General features: G+C 40.3%; 1 protein-coding gene across 2 annotated transcripts; it reads right to left on the bottom strand.

Annotated features, from left to right (window-relative positions):
• Window positions 1–5,238: 5,238 nt before the first annotated feature.
• On the bottom strand, window positions 5,239–15,305 carry RBM24 (RNA binding motif protein 24). 2 transcript variants are annotated; one of them, XM_084618927.1, is made up of 4 exons: window positions 14,778–14,911; window positions 13,676–13,799; window positions 12,384–12,438; window positions 5,239–5,684 (listed from the first exon to the last, which is right to left on the bottom strand). In XM_084618927.1, exons 2-4 carry the CDS (start codon window positions 13,791–13,793, stop codon window positions 5,351–5,353), a joined length of 507 nt encoding a protein of 168 aa, XP_084475053.1. In that variant the 5' UTR covers window positions 13,794–13,799; window positions 14,778–14,911; the 3' UTR covers window positions 5,239–5,350. The 2 variants fall into 2 exon arrangements, with proteins under 2 accessions (XP_084475053.1, XP_084475052.1); XM_084618926.1 differs by having other exon boundaries at window positions 5,245–5,684; window positions 14,755–15,305.
• Between the last annotated feature and the right edge of the window lie 5,324 nt (window positions 15,306–20,629).

Below are 20,629 nucleotides of genomic sequence, written 5' to 3'. Positions count from 1 at the left end.
AGACGGTAAACAGTGTGACTGCCCACAGTTATCGTGACCAGACAGCTCTTTTTATGCAAGCCTATTTTATTCTTAAGGTAAAAGCACTAAGGAGAAAACATTAAAAACAATAAAAGAATGTATATACATGCCAACGAGCTTACCAGAGATCACCCCAACCCTAACATGATGGGTATTGAGAGGAGCAGTCCTTCAAACCCCACCCAAGGAGTTTCCTTGTGGTTTCAGATTCATCACAGGTTCAGCTCAGAACAAGCATGCAGTCTTATGGGGTCTTGTTAGCCCTGTCCTTCTAACCCTTCCCTAAGGATTGGGTCCTTCTGTGGATTAGAGGTCTTGTCCGTTTACTGGATCAGGAAGGAGGCCAGGAGCATGTTTAAAACCAGGCTATTTATCCAAAAAAACATTTTCTCTATCCTTTGGTCCCTGGAGAATCCAGTTGGAATTAGTATATGAACCGATACAGGGGCTTCAAAGGGTCTGATAACTAGAAGAATTGCATCATTATCCCCTTCCTCCTAGAGGAGTTGTATACAAGTCTACAATAACACACACACACAATTGCATTTTTAATACAGTGGACCCAAAGGTATTCAACCTAATTCAATAAAAGTTTATCCAGGCTATTGTCAGCCTGTCACACAGTTCATGCCAATACAGCACACATGCTCCTTGGATTCTTACTGCCAACTGAGATACTAATTTGAAAGCAAGACTTCTACCAGCACTAGCATGACAGATTGTGATCATTTCACCGCCGTTACCCTAAGAACCAAGCTCAATCATTCAGCAACCCCCTAATGTTTTCAGCAATATATCTGGATGCACACTTTCCAAACTTGTATCTTGTAATAGTCTTCTTGATATCCAACCTATCACACAGATGCTGTACAATACTGATATGTGTTGTTTAATGAATCTGAATTCCTTAAAAGAAGAATATTTTTCCATTTCTTATATTATCCTAGTCTCCTCATTCTTACATTCACAGGAGCTAATGCTACACTTAAAGTTGGAACTCAACTTATATCACAATTCCCAGTTTTCATTCATTCGTTACTTCATCAAAAATTCCCTGAAAGCTAAAACGTTATATGCTTAGACGTTGCCCAGAGGTTGTTTTATTGTAAGTCTGAGGAAATTTCACTTACGTGCTTTTGAGTTACATGAACAGAAAAAAAATGGATACTTTCTGCTTTGAAAATGTTGTTTAGATGTTTACTTGTGTACAAATAACTGAAAAGGAGCCTGAACTTCAACATTTCGGAAATAAATTTAATAGTTTGTAGATCTTTAAAAATGTATTTTTATGCAGGTGCAACATAAAATGTATTTGTTTTTAACTGTGTAATTGCAAGCAGTACTATGAAGTTGCACAATTGTGTTTTGTGCAACTCTACGCCAGCCCAGCTAGTGTATAAATATTGAGATAGTAGCGAAGGTTAAATAGTCGCACTATACCACAGGGCTAGCAGGGTATTTTCCTTTCTTTCACTTTAAAACCAAACAAGAAAATTAAATATAGAAAGCTATGTTAACACCAAGTTAAGCTTGTAAATGTCAACATACAAATATCAGTAAATGAAGAAATTACAATTCCTCTAGCAATGTTAATTCATCCATATAGTACTTCAAAGCTCTGGATTTTAAGATTCTATCTGTTCTCCAGGAAGGGTGTTTAAAAAGCAAAAACTAAACATACATACACTCAAACTCAATGTTACTTACCCTACTGTGTAAAATCATTTATGGGATGGATGAAAATGTAAGGCTCCAGAACTGTACTGTTCATAACTTATTGCTAGTTGCATAGTTATTGTCTCTCAACTAAATGCACAAATCTGTGTTAATGCAATGGTTTAGGTTGCACAGTTTAAAAAAAAAAAGAGATTCTGAAGTTGAGGTCCCAATAACAATATTATCAAGGTTATATTGCATGTGTAGTGGGTCAGCAAATGTACACATTTTACAGTATAAAAATATACTACACTAAGAAGAATAAAAAATGGAAGATACTGTCCATGCAACACACCCTGAGTTAACTTTGCTGTGGGAACCTTAATGTTTGTATTTCTTGACTAGGTTATTTTAGCTGTAGCACCAGAGTGATTTACATTTAAAAGGGTCTTCAACAACAATCTTTTCTCTACCGTTACATAACTCATGCAATGGCCTGTCACAAAGCAATCCCTGGAGTGCAGTGTGTCCCCTCTTCATATCCCACACAGGGGTTCACATCACCTCAACAGCAGGAAGAACAGAGGTAGGACCTATGACTTTTTCCCCTTGCTCCCCAACTCCCTTGCATCATGTTACATGGTGGCCTAAGGAGCAGACCCAGTGCAGCATCAGGGAAGGCTAGTGTGCCACTGGGCTTCAGGAAGTGTGGCACTGTTCTTCTTGCATTCTGGGAGGAATTGGTATTTCTGAGCCTAGCCAATCCCATGTCTGAATTTAGGCCCTCATTTTCTGCCAGGGGCCTAACACATGTAGGAAAGAAGTGAGTGAGTTTAAACTATAAATTTCTGACTCATTCTTCTACTGGGTGTTTATATATCCCCAAGGAAGAAGCAAAGGAGACTTTTCTCCCTGAGCCCATGAATCTCAGGTGATCCCACAGGAGGCAGTTCAGCACCATTCTCTCCTGCCCATACTGGGCTACGAGCAGTTCATTATTTGCTTAGAAGGGAAATGGGATGCTTGTGAACATGAGTGCAGCAGTCCTGGAGAATTAAGTCCTATATACACCCAACGTGAAATTTACTCCAGAGTAGCAGATCAGCACCACTGAAGTCCAACTCGTGCCCTCAGAATAAGACTCCAACAGGGCACATACACCTTGTGTTGACCCTCTGTATGGGAGCAACTTTCACCCACAGAACTGATGCAGCAGACATAGCAATAGAGGAAGTGTTCTCTATACCACTCCACTTAAGTAATCCAGTGTGCAGAGGAGACCATATCTAGGAATGAGAGAGCAGGTCAGTCTCCATGCTCAAACCTTCATCTCTGTCATTTTTCATGGCAATCTTAGCAATTAGCATCAATTATAGTAGTGATTTTCAGGACATGGATAACTTGTTCACTAAGCATTGGCTGCCATTCATTTCATATGAGGCTCCTCTTTTAGTTGTTGGACGACAGCTGCTTTTGGTCATTAGCAACTTGGGCTGATCATGAACAGACTGAAGAGCTCTGCCAGAGAGCATGAACTAACTCTAACCACTGAACTCTCCAAAGCTTCCATTTGTAATGTTGGGAAAGCAAAAAACCAAACCAAAACAAAACAAAAAACAGCCCCCTCTCTCAAATGTTCCCTTGCACTAAATGTTTAATAACTGTCCATCTGAAGAGTGTATTTTCTACCCTACATCATCTCTGTATTTTATGATTTGCTCAATATAATTTGACAGTGCTCCATTTACATTAGTCTGCAGCTCTGAAACCATTATATGCGACACCTTGTTCTCCCCACAGTCCAGGAATTTTACAAACAAGTCAAGGCTTCTAAATACAGTTAGAAGAGCTCCACTCCTGGTTGAGCACAAACGTAAATAGACTGGATGCAACAATATTTTTTATTATATTTAATACAAGTGAATAGATTAGAAGATCTGAAATGTTATAAAGCAATATACATACTGAATAAATAGCACAGGAGTCATGTCTACATTATATAACACTGGCTAGTATTCAGAATACTTAAAATAAATCCAGTGACATTGGATAAAGTCCATAAAAATGCTATCCTGTCTTCCCTTGTATGAAATTGTTCAAGTATAAAAAAATCCAATACAGTGTAAAATATTAAATTCCAATTAGGTCAAGAATAAAAATAGCAAGTATTGCAGTTTCACAGGACAATGTAAAGCAGCATTCTCAAGCAAATGAAAAAATAGTCTACATACAGTTGTGTGTGGGGGGGGAAAATCTGTACTAATGTATTTGAGAGGCCTACATGAAAAAGTACTTAAGAGGGACAAGCATGGAATTAGCAGTACTTAATGTAAAAACCTAAAAAGTGTTAATTTAAGAGTACCCTCATACAGTGCACATACTGAATTTAAATAAATCCAAGTCAACCTCTTTAATTGATTAGGTTAATATTTAATATGCTACATCTAAACCTGCTAAATAATTTATGCCATGAGATGAATACATAATTTTACAGTGTCACATCTAAAGTTGCTTTCTTTAGAGCGCAGCATAGTAAAACTTTCAAAATAAATATTTCTTTTTTAAATAGCATTACAATTAAGGCACAGTATAAATCACATACCATTAACCCTTGAAGAACTGCAATCTCAGTAACAAAAGTTGTCTCGTACTGTATGTTCTCTAATAAATATTTTTAAATATTCTGAAATAGATACTAAAATTGTACAAAGTTTCAAAAAAAGGAAAAAAAAGAAGTTCCCTTAAAACAGTTCTTAAAGGTTTAAATTCAGCAAGCTTCTTTCTGCCTTTATTCACAAACCATGAACAGATGCAATAAATAGAAAGAGAAGGCTGTTGTAGTAAAGGGCTGATCCTATTTCAGAATCAGAATAGCTGACACGAGCAGTTAAAGTTTCCCAAAAGTGAAACAGGATGGAGAGAGGGATTAGAAAGTGACAAGCTCATCAAACGAGCACAAGTGATGTGTTCTTTCCAGAACTGTCTGTGTTATTGATTGTCTCTACAGCTGTTGCACCCATTAATTCCACATCACTTGCTCCATAGTTCCACTCATCCAGAGGACAGATAAGAAAATAACTTTGGTGCCTGTCCACCATTTTATCAACCGGCCATGTTCCTCAGATTGTTCGATGCCCATTAATGAGATAGTGAGAAAATATTTTCTCACTAAAACAAGTTCTATAGGCCATGGTGAAAACTAGAAATGACAATCAGTGCTTTACACATTGTTTCAAAAAACTTAAACTTGATACAGGCTACATATTGCTCACTGATTTTTTTTCCCTGGTTTAACTTTTTCAAATATTTTCTCACTTGTAAAAGGCAGTTTGCTTCCCTGATATTGTAAAAAATACACGTTTAATTTTTTTTTAAATATAAAGTCCCATTGTTACTCCTGCCATTCTTTCATGACAGTACATTATAGATTGTTTCTTCTCAATTGATACCTGAAACTGGTACCCCCACCCCACCCCTTCCCTAATAGCAACATGATTTGGATGCATGCTGTATGAAGACAGTGGAATAAAAAAATCTTTAACTTTGCAGTAGCATAGCTTTTCTTAAAGCTGCTTAGTTAAATGTTAATTGTCTTTTATTAACTACTTATATTGGAAGGCTGGAAAAAAGGAAGAGAAAGAAAGAGATCTATCTTTCTTCAGAAGTCCATCTGCTATTGCATGCGGTCTGTCTGTAGCTGTTGTGGCTGGTACTGACCAAAGGCTGCAGCAGCTGTCCCAGGTGCTGCAGCAGTGAGTGGTTGCTGGACTGCATAGCCATAACCCCCAGCAGTGACATATCCTGCAGCAGCTGGGGATGCTGCATACGGGTACTGGTCATAGGCAGCAGCGGCAGCAGCAGCTGCCGCAGCTGAGTATTGTGCATATGCCGCTCCAGTGTAATCAATGTAAGGCGTGGTGGAGGCAGCAGCTGCTGTAGGTTGGACATGTGGAATTACAACTCCTGGCTGCACAAAAGCCTGTGGATAGACATAATGAGCAGGTATCCTGTTGAAAGATGGAAAACAAAGTTAGAGGAAAACTTACGAATTTTAAGTACTATTTCCATATTCAGAACTAAAACAAACTCAATTTAGTTGTTGTTATGAGCATAGGGTTGCCACAATAGCTAAATTTATTTAATACACCAATGTATCATTTCAATAGCACAAAGAGATGCATTGCTCAAAAGCCCAGCATTACGAGATGACTTAATAGCATTACACAGAACACCATCAAGCAACGTCAAACGTGTTCACTTTAAAAATCTTTAGAAGGGCCAGTATTTGGGATGTCAGTTTAAGACATCTGTAAAGAAGTTAAATTTGTTTATTCCAGATCCAAGCTTGGATTGTGCATTTTTAAAATAATCTGTAAGTGATTTTGTTGCCCTAATTCTCACTAACTTCATTGACTATTAGTAAAATTCTGTGTTATGAAGACTGGTTTTATTATAACAACTATGCAATTTGACAGTATAGCCACTGTAATCAGTTTGCCAGTAGTAGATAATGCAGCTAAACAGGTTTTTTAGTTGGTCAATTCTGTAGCCCATCACTCTTCCCCTCTCACCCCCCAATCTTCTTGTAAAAAAAAAATTGCATTGTGGCAACCCTACTTAGATTGCTATGCAGACTCAGCACACATTAATTTCTCTGCAACCTCAGTCACCCTTATTAAAAATTAAAAAAACACAGGCGACAAAGGAGTTTAAAAGTTCACAAGTGTGGTAAACACAGCACGAATCACACTTTCCAAACGAACTATAGTGCAGCTCACTTGGTCACAAGAGGCCATTGAGGAGAAGCTACATAGATGCTATTAAAATTCATAACAGTGATTCCTAAGTACATGTGCATCACACTTTTGTAAAGGTCATAAGGACACAAGGGTCAAACCTGTTTGACAATCAGGCCACTGATGTCCTGTTTTGTGCCAGCTTGTTTATTTCTATGCAAGACATACAGCATAGAGTTTTGGGAGATGGGGGTAGGATTAAATCTAAATAGATCTGGTGTTTAACAAAAGCAAAAACAAGTTTATGGCTCATTAAATAACTGTTTGAACAAGTCAATAGATACACTTTCTCATTTCCTCCTCCAAATCAGAGAACTTTGCTTCCTTAACTTACTAGCCTATGATTGAACTACTTTTGATAACAGTAGTAATCCTTTCACATCACACAGATCTGCATACAAAGTAATCCCACCATTCCATTGTATCGTGTAATATTAAAGACATTCTTTAGAGTAGAGTAATACCATGTTCATTATACATTTAATCCCCCAATCCTGCAACTGGATCCATGAGTAGACTGAAGTCAGTGGGGCTCTACACAGCCATAAAAAGTCTGCTTTTGCAGCTCCCAGTGCAGGATCAGACCCTTAGACTTTGCACGAAAGTTAAAAATTTCCCTTTCCGGCTGAGTCCAAAGACAACTCCAGCCTTTTAGCATGATATTTACATTATAAACATAGATGGAAAATTGCAGCACTACCATTTGTCCTCTTCCTCCAGCTTTAAGAGCCAGACAGTTTTTTTGAAAATAAAAAAAACAAACAGTTTTACTTCCAGCTGTCAACAGTTCAATTAAATGGGACACTCAACTAAATTCATCCCAAGATTTAAAAAAATTATAAAAAACAAAGCATTAAATCTGATTGGCCTTTTAAATTATAAAAACTTAAAGACAGTTAAACTCAGACAAACCCAGTAACTAAACATTCCTCCCTGCAAAGTTTGTAAACTAAACACTGCAGCTGTAATAACTTAACACAATTGAGTTATTTCATTTTCCATTGTCTGAGATGACTGCAGAAAATTAGAGCAACAAATGACAAAAAGTAGTGAAACTGGATTTTTGCAACTAATTAATAAAAAAATGTTTACAACATTTTAAAGATGACACTGGCCCCTTAATCATGTTACTATCTTAGCTCTCCATTCAAAAGGGAAACACACAGTATCTGGTATTAGATACCAACCAGAATATAAAAACAATCATAGCATAGTTTTTACTTCTGACACGCTACTTTAAAAGGATTATAAATTAATTAAAATGTAATTTACATGGTAGCTTGATTATTAGTTTAAATAATTTTTCAAGGGTCTTTCCTAAACCCTGATACAGAGAGTCCATTTAACATCCAACAGACAGTTTAACATCCACGTAGAAGCAAATGGGCAGCAGTAATTATGGCTTAAATATTACTTTAAACAGTAAGAAGACAGTAAGACATACTACATTTCTAGCTCTTTCTCTATGCGAACACAAATGACGTTACCGAGGATTTCTTAGAACACTTGTACATGTACTTAATTTCTTTTTAAAAAGCTAGATTGAAAGATACACATGCTCCCACTTAAACCCTTGTGACTTGTTTCCTTTAAGCCAAGAAACAAAACAGGTGGTGAATTACGAAACTATCCCTTTACAACAGCATTTTAGTCTGCATTATACATGAACCCTGTGCAGGCCCCCACCATCATGCCATTTCAGATGTGGTGATTGACAGTGTAAGCTGCAGTGGGGCTATTTTTGATCCATCGGTCATGAGGCAAGGGTTTCAAGCAGAGTAAAATGACTTTATAAGGCCAAAGTAAACGTCTATCTACTGCAAAGGCAAGCATGCGTACATCTCAATGACACCGAAACACTGCTCTTTAATCTTTTGACCTCAGTTTCCCATTGTGCTGGGACACCTTAATAAAACAGTCAGGTTATTATAAAGTGTATTATTTTATAATAGATATTATAATATTGGGACAATATTTTAATTATACAACGGTCTTATGGCAAGGAAATTTTTTCCATTTTGTAGTACATAAGTTTATTGCCTCAAGCTACTGCCTTAAAGAGAAAAAAAAAAAGACGCAATGTTTAGCACCAAGTAATTTTGGTGTATACAAATGCTCTTGCCATAAGACTTAAGATTTTCATTAACCTAAGCTGTAAGAATACTTTTGCAAAGTTAGAATGTTGATTAGGTTTAATACTATAGTAGCTGTATAAATAACAGTAAACTGCCAAATATATTATTGTAAATGTTATGCATACAAAATACAATGGAAACAAAAAGACAGCCTAGGCTGATCTGGAATAGCTGCAATACATAGGAATTCAGTATTAATGGACAGAACAATTGTGATACCATTGAATTCTTGAACAAGTAGTTACTGGACTCTCCATGAGACCTGTTCCTTCTGTTCTGGATCTTGCATTGCTTCATCTGTTCTTTGTAAGTACAGTTAACTAGCAGATTTAATTCAAAGTTCAATACCAGAACAAGAGTTATGTATACACACTAAAAATTAAATCAAGCATGTTTTGGGGGTTAAGTTTGTGCTCAATGCCTTCTGCAGGATATTGAAAAGTATATACATTCGGTTTTCTTTGACCACGGCAGTTTCATTCCACAACTGTTTCAAAATTATCAGCTGCCTGATCTTTTAATTATCAGCTGAGGTCAGAACTCTTCCCTCCATCCCTTAAAATCAATTATAAGGATTTTGTAAAACTTAGAGGTGACTTAGCCAGGGTTTGATATCAGCTAACCATTCGTTGGCTAGTTTGTCCTTTTGGGACCTAATTCGGCTCTCATTGAAGTCGGTGGAAACGTTTCCATTTACTTCAGGATCAGTCCTTACACAAACAGGGAAAAAGATCTAACTGTTCATATCCTATGTCCACCTCTCCCTTCATGCACGTAATTTTCCACTGATGTTACCTCAATGGGAACAAAATAAAGATCTTTAAAAAAAATGCATTAATTCAATAGCAGCATTTGGTGTTTCAATATAAAGCTATATTTTTATGAGTCACAGTGGGATAAGTAACCAACACTGAACTCTTCAAGGTCCCTTCCTGCCCCACATTTCTATGATTGTGGTCAGATTCAGCATGCCAGGTCTCACACATATAGTAAGTGAGATTCTGGATGTAAAGAGGGGGTGAGATCAGGAAATGTTACCTGGGTGGGAGAATTAACCTCTATAGCATAGAAACCAGAAACCAGAACTACAAGTGTTTTATTAACAGGAACTAATCACGCTTCTCTTAGCTAGAGTAAAGCCATGGAGGTACCATACTCAGAATTAAGTATGTTCTCCCACTAAATCTGATGTAATGTGATGCTGAAAGTAACTGCATTTTGTCTGAAAGGTGGAACTATGACAGAGCACTGCTGACAAGAGCAAAGTAGAACCTCACTAATTTGCACTTTGCTAATTAATCCACATGCAAAAATGGCACTCTGCTATTTAATCCACACAAAAATGGCACTCTTCCCTTTTACTAGCAGAGCACAGTTCTGATGTTCCATATTACTTACTTTTACATAGCATACGGAAGTACACTTACTAGTAGTCACAGAAAAAATTGAAACTCAAAGTATGTTTCAGTGGAGCCCTGCTCTCACCTCAAAATATTACTCTTTACAGAAAAATTCTGTCCTTTTTAGCAGACCCAAACATTAAAATGTCTGAAAAATGAGCCCTTACACAACCTAGCCTGTTCCCCTTTGTCATAGTCATCACTCTCACTGTATTTTCCACTTTATGCATCCGATGAAGTGAGCTGTAGCTCACAAAAGCTTATGCACAAATAAATTGGTTAGTCTCTAAGGTGCCACAAGTACTCCATTTCTTTTTGCGAATACAGACTAACACGGCTACTACTCTGAAACCAGTCATCACTCTCTATCACTCCACTCAGTTTTCACTGCTCTCCCCAGCCTTAACTTTATCCCCTAAAATATATGCATAGATCAAAATAAGAGTTTAGTGGGAGATTCTTGGAAGTGCATCTCTTGAACATGAAGTTAGATTGTATAATCTCTTGTAACTGGAGGTAACAGAAAAGGTGCAGGGAACAAGGATAAAAATGAATACTGGATTCTACCAGTTTAAAACACATACCACCCCTTTTTGCAAAGTATGTCCCTAACTCAGATTGATATACAGTGTGTTAGAACCAGAAAAGGCTGATGGATTGGAGAAGAGAATCCATTTTTATTAAATCCCTTAAGTAGTACATAGTCCCCGTTCCTCCTTTCTTGCTATGCTAGGCAAGAACTTCCTCTTTTCCTCACAGCTGCACCCTTTGCATTCCACCAGCTCCTCTTTGTAACCCTGCTTTCATGGCCTTCCAGGTAACCCCTTCCCTAGTGTGAGTATCAAATTATTATCATATATTCTTTTCAGTTTCCCCACCATTTCTCCAAGAATATTAAGAGATACTTCCCTTCAACAAAGCCAGCACGATATATTTGGGAATATTATAGGAAGCAATAAAATAAAATAAATAAAAAATCATAAGTGAGCTTCAGGTACATTTTCAAAACTAGTTTCCTGATTATTACCATGCTTCCCAGACAACCACTAAACCACTCTACTGTGAGATGAGATGTTGTATGTGAAGTTTCTGGAAGACGGATTTCCCATCCCCACAACTTTTCCAAAAGGAAAACGATCAACTTTGAATGAAAAGCTAGCTTCAACTTTAACTATGGAGCAGCTACTGCCATTTCATAATACCAATGTACAGTATCTTAAATCTACACTTGTCAAGTAATTGAACAAAGTACATCCTTTGATGCATTCTCCTGCTTTGTTAGCTTATTTATTAATTAGCAAAATTCATTATTTTGCAGTGACCCAGTCAGTGTGAATTAGTGAGGTGGTACAGGACAGAAAATTTAAGCAGATTTCACCTCCTAATTTTAGGTCTATAAAAAGCAAGTGTTAGAAATACTTAGGAATAATATACTTGTATTTTTTTTTAAAAGGAAATGCACTACATATTAAAGTCTGATAGAGAAGTTAAAGACTGGAATTAGAAAGCCCAAGTGGAAGCACAATGTTAAACAAAAGAGCTCCACACCCCTTCATACCCCTCTCAAGGAACAAAACCAAGAACTATAAACATGCAAGCAATATGTTGATTTTCTTTATATAAAAAAAAAATCAAGATGTCACACAATTTAGCACTCAATACAAAATACAAATATGGTTAAAAAAAAGAAGTCACAGGCTACAGCTTGAAAGCAAGAAAAAAAAAGTCCCTTTGCTCCCCATGGCAAAGTCAACACTCCTCAACAACAAAAACAAAATTAAGAGACCCCAAAAAACTTTCACTACAGCTCTTTCAATTAAATAAAAGCACACAGTTTAGCTATCAACACCACTTCATTTCTGTAAAAAATAAAAAAAGCACACGGATGTCTATTGACTATATGAAAAAACATACATGCATCGTTAATCACCATTTTAGCTTGTTTGTGTTTGAGTGTACTGGTTACAGTGTTTAATTCCAAACAGAACTATTCCACCTCTTATCATCATATCCTTCTGATCAGTTATCTTAACTGTAAACGATCCCTGTCAGATTAGAAAGAGATAAATAACATTGAGTCAAGCTGGGAAAAAAATAAATAAATGGGGGGCACAGCGGTCTTGTATAAAGTCATACCACTTTGTTTTATCAGAGGGTGGTATGAGTCTGATCCGCTTGGGTTGGGACGGCTGCATACTTCGTATAGACAACTCGACTCAGCTATGGTCTTTAAAGCATTACCAAAGAGAACATATTTACAAGGTAGATGTTTTTAAGTCTGGAAATTTGAATGGCAACATTATAAAGTCAGTGACAGTACTGTGAGAGGCCACCCAAGGTTATACTTTGTTTGTGGACCTGTTTTATAGACTTACCCAAAAGGCCTCTGTATGAGAGCTGGATGAAGATGCTGAACACCAAAGGCAAAACCTACCAACAAAACACATCACATTCTCTATATGAGCATTCCATCAGCTGCTTATTTATGCTATACACACAGTAACCTTCACTAACAAGCACTAGTAAAGATGTTCAAAAGAGCGAAGAACCACAGGTTACAGAAAGGGTGTTTTGGATAATTTTTTTTTACAATCTAAACCGGAGGAACGTGATCTTGACTCTTGCCAATTTTCAAAAAGACAACTTATTTGGCAACAACAAGGAGAATTTTACTCAACTGTTATTTAAAAGCAAACGTTCTCTAGCAGCAAAGTCTAGTCCTTAACTCTAAAGCCTAAGAATTATAAACTGGATTGTAACTGGGTGAATATATGTGGTTTCTACAGACTTCATTGGGAGCCATGCATGCAAACGGAAGGGTAGAATTACTCATACTGTAATATACACTGACTTCTTACTTCCTGAAATATTCATACTGGGCCTGATTCCAAGCCCCTTAGTCACACGAGTAGACCCGTTAACTTCAGTGGGAATACTCAGGTGACTGACTACTCACATAGTCACCTATGTGAGTACTTAGTCACCTGAGTATTCCCACTGAAGTTAATGGGTCTACTCATATGACTAACAGCCCATCAATGTCAGTAAGGAGTTCACAGTCTGGCCCCTTTAAAATATGAACATTAATGCGCTACTATATTCCCATTTATTTTGCTGTGAAGCTGTGGTATTGAACAGGGCATGAAATCAGTGAGTGAGTTTTGGATCAGATCTGGCCTTGTGATAAATCCATTCCTTTTTTCATTCAGTGCAATAGATTCCATGTGTTTTAGAAGTTCCCATTAAGAGACTGACTGTTAATAAGACTGGGCACATCTAGAAGTTCCTGTATCCTAGCAATAATCTTTCACCTCAATTATACTGTAAATGTTTGTCATTTCATTCATAATATAGGGTCCAACAAAACGGAAATTCTGTATCGAGGAAATTTCTCAAAAGGGGACATATATTCCTCTATGTACAGTACACACGCACACCTTTAGTTTTAATGTTGTATGTAATCCATAACTTTTTGGCTATCTGTAAAAATGCTTTCATAAACACACACACACACACACACAAACTATACTCCAAGGAAAGTCGTGGCATTGCCTGAGAGGGACTTTTTTTAAAAAAAAAACTTTAACTCAGACTGAAGTTTTGTTCTTCTCAGAAACTTTGTTGAAGGGCAGGGGAGGGAGAAAAGAGAGAAAGAGACATTCCTCACCTGGTTGCATTATCCTTGGTTTTGCTCCCAGGTATGCCAGGTTCACGTTGGCTTTCCTGCCATCAATGATAGGATTGGGATCTTTGCAAGCCCTTTCAGCAGCAGCTCTGTCAGCCATGGTGACCTTAACAATATACAGTGCTATGAATTAAACCACTTTTTCCATTGAAAAAGCAGCAGAATTCACCTTTTCACTAAAACAACCAGCTTCTCCCCACCCCCCAAGATAGTACAAAAAATATGAAGCCTCATCTCCCTAGATGTTTTTGATACAAAACTAATGGGCTTGCTTGAATAATTAAGATAAATGGGGTTTGTTTACATGAAGACACTGAGGATCTTTAACACAAATTAACAAAAGGCCCAAGAAGTTAAAATGCATTAGTTAAAGCACATTACATCCCCTTGTGAATGCTCTCATTCAGAAATAAAGGAACCTGAGTTCTTTAGCTTAAAACTCATTGAAGTACAAAAAATACCCTTCCTTTCCTTTGTTCTGTGTTTAATTGGTAAACAGACACAGAAATCAGGTTATTTTAAGCTTCTAGTTTGCTGCAGTATAATGCTAGGGGTGTGTACATGTATAGGAGCCCCCTGTACTACCACAGATAAAACTTCTAAGTCATATCAGTAAACAACCAGCTAGCCTAATTTGTTGCCAGAAATCTGCATGTAACTTTTCATGTACAAACCACGATCCAAATCCCCTCCATCAGGGATTCCTCATTCTTTCCCCCCTCCCTCAAAAAAATTAAATAACTCCTCAAAACAAAGTACCCTTTCCCCCCAATCAGACAAGCACTTTATCTAGGGCTGCCCTCTGAATCTACCCTGCCGCAGCATGCTGGCCTTTGCCTCACAAGAAGTTTCTCTCCGGCTTCAGGCACTTCTCAGGCTACACCTGTCTTCCCACCTCCACAGGGGATACAACGCTGGCTTCCCAGCTTGTTTTAGTTTCCCCAGAAAGCGGTTGGATCCCTCCCACCCACGAAGCGGACCCAAGCTAAAAATGATGCAAAGTAGCCACGGAGCAGCAGCGATAAAAACGATCCCCCAAAGAAACCCCCCCCACGACTTACAAATCCGTATCCCCGGGACTTGCCGGTCTGCCTGTCGGTGATGACCACGGCTTCCTCGATCTCCCCGAACACCTCGAAGTACTTGCGCAGGCTGGAGTCGGTAGTGTGATAAGGCAGGCCCCCGACAAAGATCTTGGTGTAAGTGGTGTCCTTCTGAGTCGTGTGCATCTTCCGCGCCTTTCGCTGGCCCTGCCAGCCGGACAGCCCTAGGCAAACAAACGGGGAGAGTAGTGTGCGCCTGGGTGCGTTTACACGTGGTGGGAGGGGGACTTATTCCGGAGTCAAACCCCTTTTGCAATTACACTGCGTTCCCTTTTGCAAACCAATCCGCCGCTGCCGCCGCCTCCGCCTCCCAGGGAGGGCGCCCCGCAGCCTCCAGCAGTTTTGAGGTAGGTGTTAGAAGAGGAGGATGGAGCGTGTCCAGGCTGGCGGAGGCAGCAGCAGCTACTGGAGAGAAATGCAGGGCCCGGACGCTAACAACGGAGTGGCTTTTCCCTGTTTGCTTTCCCCTAAAAGCCGGGGCACCCTGGGATCCTCCGCCTCCCGCACCAGGGGCGGGGATGGGGCGGGCCCTTCTCCGCCTATTGGCCCGCTTGGCCGCAGGAGCCGACACACAGCTGTTGCGAACAGCTGGGGGGCCGATTCTCTTTTCTTGGGTCCGGCCGCCCGGGCTGCAGGGAAGGACCCGAGAGGAGCGCTGCACGCTCGGGTTTCCCCTTCAGGACAGGAGCGGCCCGAGCAGGAGAGGCGGATTCTCCCGGCCTGGTGTGAGCGGGAAGGGCCCTGAGGCTGATCTGTGGCAGGGCTCGTGGAAGTCGCTCGCCCACACCCTGGGGCGAGGTTTCTGCTTCAGCTGCCGCTGCCCTGCGGTCTCGCCGCTCCCCCTCCTGTCTCCCCTGGCGGTGGGAGCATGGACGCTGGTAGAGCTGCTCCCTCGGCCCTTCTCTTCGCTCCCCGCCCCCCCTTTCCTTGTGCAGTCACCACTGGAGAGAAAGAAGAGACCGAAAGAGCGCGGAGGGGCCGGCCTGGGGGCTCAGAGCCCCAGGGGTATCTAGCACAGTCCCAGAACTCCTCCGTGGGCCATACAGGTAGGGGAATTTGAGGCGGGAGATTGGTAGGGGAGAGGCAGGAAGGGGGGCAAAGGTAATAGGAAAGAAAAGAACAGGAGGACTTGTGGCACCTTAGAGACTAACCAATTTATTTGAGCATGAGCTTTCGTGAGCTACAGCTCACTGGACGTAACAGGGAAGAAAGGGGAGTGAAAGACAGTTGTGCATCAGGTAGAATTGGGAAAACAAAGCTATTCACCACTACTCCCCCCCCCCCCCCGCCCCTCTTAGGGCTACTATTGACTCTTCCCTCACTCCTCTGTGCTCATTGCCCCTTGGGCCTATTTCTTTGAACCCACCCCTGCTATAAATAGAAGTCACCTATCAATGTGCAAATGGGACTTTATTGTCAAAACGGTGTCTACGTTGATCACGGTATGCATCCGCTGAAGTGAGCTGTAGCTCACGAAAGCTCATGCTCAAATAAATGGGTTAGTCTGTAAGGTGCCACAAGTCCTCCTTTTCTTTTTTTGATCTCTCTGTAGCTTCCCTTACCAGAGTATCTGTGTGCCCTGTAAGATTAAAGTACACAATTTACCGGTAGAGTACCTCTAGCTCTTTCATTCTGCAGGCTACTTCACACAAGAAAGCCCTATGGCCCACCTCCGTTCCTAAATTCTCCAACATCAAAATAAGTGGTTTTCGAAATGCTCCCTTCCACACATCAGGAAGAAAGGCTCTGCAGACGCTTTGTGATCCATGATTGGCAGTTTGAGAAGTCTCTTTCCTCCCCTCTCCAGTGATCAGGTGTTCAAGGTTAAAAAGAACTAGATAAGTTCATGGAGGATAGGTCCATCAATGGCTATTAGCCAGGATGAGCAGGAATGGTGTCCCTAACCTCTGTTTGCCAGAAGCTGGGAATGGGTGACCGGGAATGGGTGACAGGGAATGAATCACTCGATGATTACCAGTTCTGTTCATCCCCTCTGGGGCACTTGGCACTGGCCACTGTCAGAAGATACTAGATACAGGATAGATGGATCTTTGGTCTGATCCAGTATGGCTGTTCTTAAGCCAATCGGCAAATAGTCCAATCTGTTTCCTGATTCAAAATATTAATGAACTTCCTGGTCAGGGAATCTGTTTATCCCTAATACATGTTGTTTTTTTATTATTACTTAATATACAATTTACCTTAAGGGACAGGTGCAGTACCTTTGTGGCAGTACCTTTCACTTCTAGGAGTGTCACACACACACACACACACACACAATTATTCTATGTTGTTTCTTTTTGAGTTACAAATAAAAATATTTTAAAAAAGAAATACAGAATTGGAAGGTTAAAGTGTGTTGAAAAGCATTACAGAAGAGATGTTGTACTGCTGTAAGTGACACTCAATCCTAGCAACACTTCTGTAGTCAAAATGGTGTCTACGTTGACCTAAGCATGAACTAACAATCTGATCATAAATAAATTGTGTTTTGGCTGAATGGACCTGTTCATAAAATGTTTCTTCCTGGAAGCATTTTTTTAAAGCAAGAAAATAATTGTTACCAGCTCTTAAGTTAGAGGAACATGATCATTACTTGCATTAGATATTTTTCTTTGTATGTTTTTGGCTTGCACGTCAATTTGGAACATTACTTAGTGCTCTGAGACCCGTACCCAAACTTTTCAAGTTGTACGTTTCAAATTGGGTAGACTTCTGGGTATGTTGAGTTCTTTTCCCCCTATTCTTTGGAAGCCAAAGTTATAGAAGACATTTTTGAATCATGGGACCCTATTGTAATACCCTCTTTTTTAACTGAAGCAGAACTGCTTATGGATGCTAAAGGGGAAATCTGCTTAAAAACGGACAGTATGACATGGGCTCAGGGGCTGTGCACATGCAGGCCTTTATACCGGTGTCCAGAGCCGTCTCTAGGATATGGCAAATTGGGGCCACTACCCTGGGCCCCGTGCTTCGTGAGGATGTGGGCAAAAAGTGAGGCAGGGGGCAGGTGGGGGGGCAAGGAGGAGCCCCCTTATCAATCTCCCCCTACCCCCAGCACGCCCCACCGATTAGCGCCTCCCCCTCCCTTCCAGTGCCTATCGCCGATCAGCTGTTTCGTAGCATCTGGAGATGCTGGGTGGGAGGGGAGAGGAGCGAGGGTGCAGCGCGCTCAGGGGAGTGAGGGGGAACTCAGTGGGGAAGAGGTGGGGTGGAGTGGGGACAGGAAAAGGCAGGGTGGAAAGAGGTGGGGTGGGGCCTTGGGGGAAGGGCCTGGACAGAGCAAGGGGGAGCCCCCCCTCTCCCCTGGTAGATAGAATCTCTGTGCCTATGCCCCGGGCCCCGCACCCCACTAGGGATGGCCCTGCCTGTGTCATATTCCATTGATTTCCATGAACCTTCAGATAGGAGGAGTCTGCATTCAGCCTTGTGGTCATAATCTCTGTATTTAATTGAGGACATAAGGTCCACAAAGATCCACAAAGCTGAGTCAGTCACCTAGGCTTACTATACAATGAATTGGAGCCAACATTCTCTGTTTTGCAACCACGGCACCAATTCTGCAAACACTCTTGCACATGTTTAGCTTTAAACATAAATCACTGAAACCATAAGTGAGGTGTAAAATGGTATTAAGGGGACTGCTCATGCACATGCTTAAAGTTAAGCACATATGTAAGTGTTTGCAGGACCAGGGCCTCAATTTACCACCTGCAAATACCAAGCAAAGAGAAAAGTACCAGGGTCTAAGCTTAATAAGGGAACAAAATTCAGCAGCACTGTCATATTAACTTACACAATTCTTTTTGATGTGTACAAGATTTGAACAATCTCCCATTGGTTGATAAGGCAATATAACAGAGATGGGTGAAACTATCCACTTACAGTATATGTTTCATAGTATAATGTTTAATAAAACAAAGCACACCAGGGGAAATGATATGCCAAGTCTTGCTCAGAAAGCTCCTCCCAGATTTCACACTGGATTGTTTTTTTCTTTTAAGAGATCATAGTAGTTTTACTAGGGAGGCCTTGACCTGGAACAAATGTCTTATTGGAGTGAATTATTTGGAGCTGCAATGAGGAAATGACTGAAGCAGAAACACTTCCACAAATAAAAGACTTCTTATATTAAACATTTTGCTCTCTTGAGTCAATGGGCTCATGTTTAGAAAGATCAGTTGTTTATGATCTGTTTAAAAAAGTTATAATCAGCCTGCTGACCATCCATGATAGGAAGTGGCTGACCCGCACTCGCCAAACACCCACCACGAGCAAAAACTAGGTTGCCTATGAGCTAGTGAGTGCTCTCTCATTCACCTGTCTAGATCAGGGAAGGTGTAAGTAAATCCAAGGAGGGAGATGATGTTTATTAATTCTGATGGGAATGGGCAAGGGGAATTCAAGATTTGTGGTTGGTTTACTTTTACAAGATTTGTTACAGCATGCGCCTAGAAAGATAGCATAATTGTTTTTTGTTATAAGTCTAAATAAATATATATAAAAGTAACGGGGCCAGTTTCCTATGCAGTTGAAGCTTCTGATATTTCCTCTTTCCTGAGAAGCAATCATTTTCCACCTTAGTTCTCATTTTCTCTGTAATTCTTGCCATGAGAGGACACATTTGTTGTAAACCCTTCACTCAGGCATAGTTTTTAACTTTTTCTATACCGATGACGAGATCAGAGTCTCTGGGTACATCTACACTGCAATAAAAGAGCCTTGGCCCAGCCACAGCTGGTCCAGGTCAGCTAACTCGGGCTCACAGGGTTCAGGCTGTGGGGCTATAAAATTGCAGTGTAGATGTTTGGGATAGGGCTGGAGCCCAGGCTCTCAGACCACACAAGGTGGGAGGGTCTCAGAGTCTGAGGTCCAGGCTGAGCTTGAACAGCTACACTGCTGTTTTGAGCCCTGTGAGCATGAGTCAGCTGACTGAGGCTCTGAGACTTAGTGCTGTGGGTATTTTATCACAGGGTAGACTTATCCTATGTGTCCTGTCCTTGCCTTCCATGCAAAGATCTGCCTGATCATTTTTGTGGGGTAGTTTTTTAATTTTTGTCTCTCCTGCAGCTGACAAGTTCACATATAATGGATTATTTATGCATTTATATGAGGTGCGGAGGCATTGGCTGTCACCAGCTTTTTTGTTTCCATCAATCACATGCTAGCTTTGGGTGCATCATGAAACTTAGCATAAAAAGTGCAGCAGCATCCTTCCTAAAAATGTCACCTAGTAATAGAACTGAACAGGAATTTTCTAACTGAACAGGGTTTAATTGAAAAAGGACTGTTCTGATCATCTAGTCTAATCACCAGTATAACGCAGGCCATAAAATTTCACCCATGACTCCTAATTTAGGAATACTAAAGTTTTCACATCTGAAATAAGGGCTTCCTGTGGAGTTTTGAACCCAGGATCTTTGGTTCCATGAGCAAGAATTAGCACGCTTAGGCATTAAGCCAGATATTGTTCATGATGAGGATTCTTCTACAGGAAATTTCAGCTGGGTTTAGGCTTCTCTTAAGGAAGGAAACAATCCTTTGAGATGCACTCATTTTCTTATAGAGCCACCAGAAATATCTTTCATATCATGTGAACTAAATCACAGAGGTTGCTGGGATGCATCCAAGGGCAGAATTGAGCCTTGTCAGTTTTAGACTTTTGAACCCATTTAATACATGACCTTTATTTTGGGGGGAAACAATGAGTAATGTCCTCCCTTTCACTTCAGGCCTTTAGCCAGCTTAACAAGTTTAATTTGTTAACATTATCGATTGAAAATTGAAAATAATTTAGTCACCAATAAACCCCCTAAATGTTGATTAATGCCCA

Source organism: Lepidochelys olivacea (assembly GCF_965140295.1).
Source record: "Lepidochelys olivacea isolate rLepOli2 genome assembly, chromosome: 2".
Taxonomy (NCBI): domain Eukaryota; kingdom Metazoa; phylum Chordata; order Testudines; family Cheloniidae; genus Lepidochelys; species Lepidochelys olivacea.
Note: the sequence above shows the minus strand (reverse complement) of the source record. Positions and strands in the feature narration are given on the sequence as shown.

What these genes read in the sequence shown, in the direction of transcription:
- RBM24 (XM_084618926.1), bottom strand. Translation starts at nt 14,922, where the DNA reads ATGCACACGACTCAGAAGGACACCACTTACACCAAGATCTTTGTCGGG. An exon ending in AGTCCCGGGGATACGGATTT is followed by an intron (nt 13,800 to 14,754) that starts GTAAGTCGTGGG and finishes TATATTGTTAAG; the next exon opens with GTCACCATGGCTGACAGAGC. An exon ending in ACCAAGGATAATGCAACCAG is followed by an intron (nt 12,439 to 13,675) that starts GTGAGGAATGTC and finishes TTTTGTTGGTAG; the next exon opens with GTTTTGCCTTTGGTGTTCAG.